Here is an 8847-nt window from a genome sequence, read left to right as displayed (position 1 = left end):
GTTCCTGCAGGAGAAGCAGCAGCAGAGCCGCTCCTCTACATCCCTCCACCCACCTCCTCACTCTTATATAACTTCTTCCTGATCTCCCCTCTGACATCCCGACTTTCTCATATAACTGTTAACAAAATGGCTTTTCTAATTCATGCACTTTTATTTATTTGTTCCTGGATTAAATATACAGTCTCGGTTATGTGTGTGTGTGTTTGTGTGTCGGGGGGGGTGGGGGGTGGGGTGGGGGGGGGTGGGGCTAGACTTAGCAGAGCATCACATTCAATCTAAATATTTTGTAATAGTTGTTTACGCAGAATAAGGTCACCTCCATCACTGTTAGTGCACAAAGCAGTTGGTTTTGGAATTACAGGAATTCTTAGTTTCACAGTCTATATTGGCAAGTAAAGCTGCCCAGCAAAAAGTAATGTGTTGCAGATGCATCCAGTTCCTGTTGGCTCCCGGTGAAACTCTGCTATTAAATCTCAGTTGACATTATTTTGACACTGAAAATGTATGATTATTTTTTTACTATGAGTAAAAAAAAAAGAAAAGAGACCTGTGTCCTCTCATGGGTTCAGAAAGTATTCATATTTTCATACCACTAATTTTTTAAGCTTCATTAAAAAGAACAAATAACAAGTAAATTAAATGAAGTAGGTCAGTGCCCAAGTTTAAATTCAATTTAAAAAAATTGATGTATCTTCACAACTTCCTCTTTTAAAGGTTTGGTATGTATTTATATATATAAAACACATTAAAACAGGATTGTATAATAATGTGATTTTATATTTTTTTATAAACAACAACTTTATGTGGTTTGCATTACCAGTAATTTTAAGTCACATTTTAGATGTATTTTTATTTTCATTGCTAAACATGTACCTTCGTAAAAGTCTTGGGTAGTTTATTTTATTAAGAAACCTTATTTGAATTCAACCCAGTACACCTAACGCTATTACCTACAGCTATCACATTGCTGCCATCTACTGGTAGTTTGGGCTCATTACATATCAAGGAAGTTGTAGGTATCGCGAGACGTGAGCTGTAACCGGGACCAAACAGGAAGACGATGGCAGACGTGTTCGGTGGAATAGAGGGGTAAGAAAAAGTTAAAATAGACAGCAAAACTGGTTATTTTTACACTTCTATGGTAACAAGTTGCACTTTGGGGTATTTTCCCTCTATTTAGTCAGAAGTTGAGGGTTGTCATGTAAAATTTAAATAATTTGGGGGAGTTTTGTCGACACGGAAGCGGCATTTATCTCGTGACTGTTTTGCTATAGCCCTAAAACTGATCTAAAATAAGCATTAGTATGTATGTAAACGTTATATAGTTAATGTGTTCATAAGAAACGTGCCACTTTCTTCCTGTTACACGTGTCTGTGTGTGTTTTGACCCAGTGGCGGGACCCACTCTAAAGCCGTGTTGCTGTCTGGAGACGGGAAGGTCCTGGCAGAGTCAGCCGGAGCCTGCACCAACCACTGGGTGAGCAGGACAGGTGGTGGTGATGGAGGCAGGATGAGTCAGTGGAGATAAGAGTCAGGGTGGGGCGGTGGAATCAGACTCTCATCAACATCTCATCTCTTGCAGCTGATCGGGGTGGACAAATGTCTGGAAACCATTAACGACATGGTTCAGAAAGCCAAGATCAAGGCAGGACTAGACCCAAACACTCCGCTACGCACACTGGTCAGTCTGATCTATGGATCCTCACCTGGTAAAATCCACAATCAGGTCTAAATGTGTAGTGTCTGTGTGAAGGGAATGTCTCTGAGCGGAGGTGAGCAGAAAGATGCCATCGACAACCTGATCACTGTTATGAAGGAACGTTACCCCAGTCTCAGCCAGCACTACTTCATCACCACCGACGCCATTGGTGCCATGGCAACGGCCAGCGATCGTGGTAATGTTTCTGTTTCCGTCAGAGACATATGAAGATTTCATCATCAGAATTAACCTGGTGCTGGTTTGTTTTCTTTATCCAAACACTAAAGAAATCAGCGGTTCCACTTCAGCCTTCAAACCGAAACAATCATGAAGATGTGAAAATCTTCTGCTAAAATCGCGATACATCAGAACATTTTTGTAACATGTTTCATAGAAGGACATGTCACATAAAAGTTGTATATTTCCCCAGCATTTCAGTAATTTAGTCTCCTGATTCATTCACCAACTCTTCCTAAAGTTAGACTCCTGGTACGACTAAAGGAAACTGTTTTGAGACATTTTGGAAACTCACTACTCGTCACCAACGGCCTCAGACCGGTGGGAAACCAACAAGTTTTAAAGTCCCTGCAACAAATTTCTTTTTTAAGTAACCAGAGGTGTTTCTGGCGTCCGGAACGCACCTCGGTTTAGTTTTTGTGAGTCATGTGGGACAACTTTGGAAATTAATGACAACCAGACTGGGACTTTAATAAAGGTACATTACAAACATTTTCCTTCATAATAAAGACAGGAAATGTGCAAGACTGTATGTTGTATATCAGGAGTGTCCAAACTTTACACAAAAGACCCAAAACCATCACCTTAATAGTCCATTTGGACCAAGAAATGTGATTTATTTTTTTATTTGTACTGATTAAAGTAGACATGTTTTTAATAACCTGATCATAAAAGTGTTAGACAGAAAAAAAATCAACATCGGCTTATTTTTATTCACTAGCTTTGCAAATTCAGCTCAAATTTTTTGTTTTTATTTTTTTTTTTAAATCTAAATAAAGCCGAATTTGGCCGGTTAACCGAATTAAACCCAAAAGAATCAGAGGAGCCAACACATCCATGTGTTTTACTTTTTTTATCCTGTGTATTTTAAATATCCCGATCAGGATTTCCTTCGGAGGATAAGTGTGGTGCCTTGTCATGCTGACATTTAGTACTTTACCCTCCCAGGTGTGTCTCCACCCAGGCCTTTTCCCCATTTATGTGCTTTCCTCTTCTTTATGGCTCAGAGGATCAACTTTATCACCTTTATGTGACTTTTCTCTTCAGGAGGCGTCGTCCTCATATCAGGGACCGGATCTAACTGCAAGTTGGTCAATCCTGATGGCTCTCAGCTCGGCTGTGGGGGCTGGGGTCACATGATGGGCGATGAAGGCTCAGGTAACCATGGTGATCAGCTGGATGTAAATAGTGTCAAAGCCTGTCAGGTTGTCAGATACAGTGTAGCACAGTGGTTACCACGGTGACCTTAATCGGATCTCTTCTTCAGCTTTCTGGATCGCTCATTTGGCCGTGAAGACTGTGTTTGACGCTCAAGACAACCTGGTGGCGCCTCCTTATGACATCACATGGGTTAGAGAAGCCATGGATGAGTACTTCCAGGTCAGACAGCAGCAGCACAAAGACAAATCTGTTCTTATAAACCCAGAATAATTAAAACATTACTCCCAGGTGTCGGATCTGATGGGAATGCTTCCACACCTCTACAGGAACTTCCAGAAGTCCCACTTTGCTGGTTTCTGTAAGAAGCTGGCTGAAGGTGAGCAGCAGCGGGACTTCTGCTTAGGTTTCTGGGACAATAGAGTGTCATCCTGAGTGTTTTGTGTCCCAGGTGCTGAGGCTGGGGATGCTCTCTGCCAGCATGTGTTCGCTCAGGCTGGCAGAGTTCTGGCTAAACACGTAGAAGCAGTTTTACCTGCAGCTCAACCGGTAACCAAGCACACCTACAAGCCTTCTGGTTTCACTTTTGCATTTATGAAACTGGAGCATTTCTCTTCTGTTTTGTTGTTTAAGGTGTTATTAAGGTGTGAGCGCGGCCTGCCAGTCCTGTGTGTGGGCTCCGTGTGGAAGAGCTGGTCTCTCCTGAAGCTGGGTCTGTGTCGCTGATCGTAATAACGGTCCATGAAACCCTCCGGTTGAAGTCTCATTTGCATGTTTTATGTGTCTCTGCAGGGTTCACAGAGGTTCTGGAAAAAGCTGCATCATCAGACAAGTTGAATGACCGTTTCCATGGCTACAGCCTCCTGATTTTACGGCAGTCCTCTGCTTTGGGCGGAGCTAGCCTCGGGGCTCAGAGTTTAGGTTCCTCCATCCGTATGGATTACTCCACCAACGCTGATGTCTTCTATCAGCACACCTTCAACAGCGGATAGTGACTAAAGCACCAGGCCACTTTAGAATTACTGGAGCTCATAACTCTTTCAATCAGGAATGATTTTGCACGTGATTTGATCCCAGGTTTCTTTTTTAAAGATTGTTTTATCTTGGCAGCTTCTTTAACAAGAACTGGTGGGACCTGAAGTTTACTGTTCAAAATTTTATACACTATTGGTCATTTAAACTGGTGATTTACAATAAAAATACTGGTGATTTGCAGAAATTTTGTGTTTTGTTAAAAATCTTTAACCAGTAAACATCTGGGATGTGTTAAGGACAAGGAGGGGAAATGATCCACTGGAGTAAGACATTTTAGAGGGTGATGGATGACAGTAAAACTCAACAAGCACCGCAATTTAAGAGAGATTTTATTAAAATAATGTTTCATTTCCATTAATTGTGGTATTCTTACTCATAATAATGATTAGTGCTGTTTATTACCATATTTGCAATTATTTTAGTTATTACAAAAAAAGAGTAAAACAATCATTTGATCTTCTGAGATGAGATTTAGGGTATTTATTTGTACACAAGATGGTGTAAAATAGTAGCCTAGTGATCTAGACCAAACATGCTTTGCAAATATATTATTTAGTCTGGCTTGCCAGGCTAGTAAAATGGATAAAACCCACTAAATACTTGTAAGAATGAAAAAAAAAATTTTCTTCATGTTTACGACCAACCTGTCAACACCATTTTAGAGAGCAAAGTCAAACTAAACAAAAACCTCACAGTTTGTAACTATGGAGACATGCTTGAATGGTGAAGTGACTTTGGCAAGGAGGAGTAAAAACATCATGTATCCGTCAGCTCTTCTAATGGTAAATATATTGTTTTCCATTAAATTAAGTAATATGAGTTAAATATGGCTGGATTTGCTGCATTTACAGAAGAAAACGTGTAAATTTGTCTTTGATAACCGTGCAGTGATCAGGCTTGGCCGCTTGGGGGCGACAGAAACGTCTAAAAGACGCTAAACTTGAACATTTAGATTAGAAAGGACGTTTGCCCAAAAAACTCTTAACTAAATACAGTATAAAGACATTTTGGTGACACCCATGGGTTTAAACAATATAATTAGCTTTTAACACCTTTCTAACTGTATTGTGATGTTTTCTATCAATAAGTGGTTAATGTTGCTATCTGAAAGGGTAGCCCATTGGCTAATCTAACCTCACAGTACAAATAATTTAACTTTCATTATTTTTACAATTATATTTAAAGCCATAACATTTTTATTTAGATCTAAGATAATCCCCCAAAGGGTGATGTGTAGTATTTTTATTTATTATTGTCGAGCTCAAGACAGTTAAAGAGCAAGTCACCCCCTACCAGAGTCTTACTCAACTCCCACTTCCTGTTTGAAAAACGCAACAAATGCTGTTGCCTAGCAGACTGAGGGCGGAGCCGCTAACAAACACACACACTCACAACATTGTGACATCATAATCTACCATCTAACATCATAGTGTACCTCTTAGCCAATAGCGATGGCAGATTTAAATTCAAACGCAGTGCTGAGTTTTTACCTGACGATGGTGCATCGCTGACCGTTTTAGGCAGAATATTTAAATTTTAACTAAGATGCACTAAAGTGCCGAATTATTGACTACATTTGTCTACAGCACGATCAGACACTCATTTATATACTTTATTGGCAAAAAAATGTTGATTTGAAGTGACTTGCTCTTTAAAGTTTAAAGTTTAAAGAGCAAGTCAAGTCTTTAAAGTTTAAAGAGCAAGTCACCCCTGCCAGATTTTTACTCAACTCCCACTTCCTGTTAGAAAAATGCAACAAATGCTGTTGCCTAGCAGACTGAGAGGGCGGAGCCACTTGCAAATAACCACACACACACAGGCTCACAACGACATTGTGGCATCATATGGTACTGGCTAACGTTCTAGGGTACCTCTTAGCCAGTAGCGATGGCAGATTTTAATTCAAATGCTGTGCAGAGTTTTTACCTGACAACAGCACAACACTGACAGTTTTAGGCAGAAAATAAAAAATTTTACTAAAATCCACTAAAGTGCTAAACTATTGACTACATGTGTCTGCAGCATGATTAGACACACATTTGTATAGTTTATCAGAAAAAAGTTTATTTGGGGTGACTTGCTCTTTAACTCACTCACTGCCAGCCGTTTCCTGATTGCTAAAGGCTTTCACTGCCAGCGTTTCTACTGTTTTTACTGTTTTTTTAAGAGTGACAGAACGTTGTGCGCTAGGATGATATCGACGCCAAAACAACCGAAACAAAGAGGAGACTCACATCTTACATTAGGAAGAATCCGCGTGTTTCGAGCGTTATCCGTTCTTTCATAATCTGTTGTCGAATTGTGATTGGCAGACACTTTTCCGGTTCGCGGCTCACTTTTTTTTACAGGAACGGCCCAAAACGATCTCCTAACACATGGATTTTCTGTTTCTGATCATGTGACGTGCGATGTATGCGGATGAAGATTGGCTTCAGAGCTGAGGTGTTTGTTCTCTCGGCACGGGGGCTCGTTCTGATGCCCAAACAGTAAAAAAAATGCAAATGACGACTTTAGTCGTCACTGGCAGTGAAGAAGAAAATATCATTTCTTTAGCGCCTCTCAAGATAAAAATCACGAGGCGCTTCACAAAAACAAAAAATGTAAAAATATTAAAAAAAATTGAAAATGGTTAAAAATATATTTTAAATGAACAAAAAATAGACAATTGTGATTAAAAAAATGTTAAGAAAGAGAGAGAGTGAACAGGAAAGAGGGAAGGAGTTAATGACAACATAAAACCCAATACTGTTACTTTTTTGTGAGACTGTAGCACCAAACTACATTTAGATTTATAAAAAGTGACATACTTTTCCATTATTTTTAATAACATTTAAGTAGATGTGGTTATTAGTTTTGTTGCCATGGCAACACACATAGATCTGGAGATTTGTTTGGCTTTTTCTATGATGTTGTCTTAACAGATCTGTCTGATATTGAAAAAGATGTGCTAAGCTGTGATATTTGTCCTTTTAAACTATTAAGACCATTTCTTCTCAGTTTGATGAGGTGAACTCAGACAGATTCACCACCACCTACAACAAGGACTTTGGACCCCATGCATGGAAGAAGATCAGAACTCAGCCTGCTGCACCCAGAGTGAGTTAGACGATAAACAGATCATTTCAGTGTCAGATATTTCTTCTACATGGTTCGTGTTGCTTTTTTAGGCTCCACCCAGAAACATCCACACCTACGGCTCAGCGGTCGGCGCACAGGTGAAACATTGTTCAGTAAAATCCATCCTGTTCATCATCACAGCCCTCATGCTTTGTACTCTGTTTCCCAGAATCCCCCTGGTTCCTTCTCCTTGTCATCCACATTCTGCAACTTTACCCCTTCCATCGGTTGTCCAGTAGGGAGGGTTGGTTCCACCCTGAGTGACGGAGCTGTCAGGGTGACCGGACTTTCCTTTGATGGGGATCAGCACTGCTGCATCTGTGACAATGACAGGAAGATCTTCTCTGCAGCTGAAACAAAGCCACCACCGAACCCTCGATCCACCACCTATGCCTGTGATGACCTAAAATGTCTCCATCAAGAGTCCAACCATCTCAGCCTCCCAGTCCCACGATCCATATTCACACAAAGTCCAAACATTGGTAAACAATCTCGACATTTAAAAGACGCGCCTCAAAACGAAGAGTAATAAAAGATGGAATTTAGCTAAATTAAATTCTGTTGATCCGTTTTTTGTTGGTGACCTTTAACCTCCCACCTCTGATCAGATGCTGATGACTGGAAGAGGTCCTTGTGGGGCTTGGATCCAGTTCTTCAACTGAAGAGCAGAACCAACCAGCAGTCCTGTTATGGCCAGTGCATTTTGTAAGTCCTACACAGACCGGACTTTTAATCAACTCCAACACTGACACGTCCTCTCTTGTTCCCAGCTGTGAACGGGAAGATGAGCCAGTTGTCCCTCTGCCCAGTTATCAGAGCACCACCCAGCCGGTAGATCATCCACAGCAGAGGAGCCTGCGGTGGAAACCACCGCTCACTGAGTATCAAGCTCAGTTCGCTGCTCAGGTGAAGACCAAACACTCATCTGAGCTTCTATTTGTTTGGTTTGACCTCTCTCATATTGTGTCTCCATCCAGTGGCCTCAGCCTGGGATTCAGAGGAAATGTCATCCTCCTCCTTGTCACAGGAATGTCTACCCTTTTAAGCTGTAATCTCAATAAACAGCTGATAGTGTGCTTGTCTTCTGTGTGGAGCATGATGAACCACTGAGTTAATTTTTTTTCTTGAGTGCTAAAGGATAAAAAACAATGCCGTCTTCATGCCACCTGCACTTTTCAAGCAGTAAAACAAAGATGTCTGGATAAATAAGATCATCTGTCTTCTAGTGAATTAGCTAGTTTCCCCAGAAGGTTCAGTCAGAGTTTGGATTTCTATGACCAGAGAGGGAGGGTAAATCTCCCAAACTGTTGGATAAATGGCAGGAAGATTTATAATCTCATTAAATCAGGAACCAGGGAGTTCATCTTTATCACCTGTTACTGAGGCGTGTGTGTTTTGAGTTGATAGTAGTCCACATGATGGACTGTTTCCCTGTTATAGAACAAGTAAAGCAGCTTCCATCACCTGTCAGCTGTGACGGTGACAGTAACACACCTGGACCACTCCGCCCGGTTCAGCGGGCGAGGCTGACCGGTCTGCCCGCATTCAGATGGCATCAGCCGGTCAGTTAAGTCAGCCTGTGTCAATAACTGAAAACCGGA

At 41.0% G+C, this 8847-nt stretch overlaps 2 protein-coding genes across 2 annotated transcripts; both read left to right on the top strand.

Annotated features, from left to right (window-relative positions):
• Positions 1 to 1004: 1004 nt before the first annotated feature.
• nagk (N-acetylglucosamine kinase) lies at positions 1005 to 4313 on the top strand. Its single transcript, XM_015946293.3, has 10 exons — positions 1005 to 1089; positions 1393 to 1477; positions 1583 to 1681; positions 1754 to 1895; positions 2984 to 3094; positions 3204 to 3316; positions 3386 to 3473; positions 3546 to 3643; positions 3728 to 3806; positions 3887 to 4313. The coding sequence occupies exons 1-10, from the start codon at positions 1061 to 1063 to the stop codon at positions 4084 to 4086; spliced, it is 1044 nt and encodes a 347-aa protein (XP_015801779.3). The 5' UTR covers positions 1005 to 1060; the 3' UTR covers positions 4087 to 4313.
• A 172-nt stretch (positions 4314 to 4485) lies between these two features.
• LOC107376953 (uncharacterized) lies at positions 4486 to 8327 on the top strand. The gene is made up of 7 exons (XM_015946294.3): positions 4486 to 4911; positions 7127 to 7225; positions 7297 to 7344; positions 7416 to 7728; positions 7855 to 7951; positions 8017 to 8152; positions 8224 to 8327. The coding sequence occupies exons 1-7, from the start codon at positions 4834 to 4836 to the stop codon at positions 8296 to 8298; spliced, it is 846 nt and encodes a 281-aa protein (XP_015801780.3). The 5' UTR covers positions 4486 to 4833; the 3' UTR covers positions 8299 to 8327.
• The last annotated feature ends 520 nt before the right edge of the window (positions 8328 to 8847 follow it).

Source organism: Nothobranchius furzeri, chromosome 2 (assembly GCF_043380555.1).
Source record: "Nothobranchius furzeri strain GRZ-AD chromosome 2, NfurGRZ-RIMD1, whole genome shotgun sequence".
Lineage (NCBI taxonomy): Eukaryota > Metazoa > Chordata > Actinopteri > Cyprinodontiformes > Nothobranchiidae > Nothobranchius > Nothobranchius furzeri.
The sequence above is the reverse complement of the archived record's forward strand: the minus strand, read 5'-3'. Positions and strand labels throughout refer to the sequence as shown.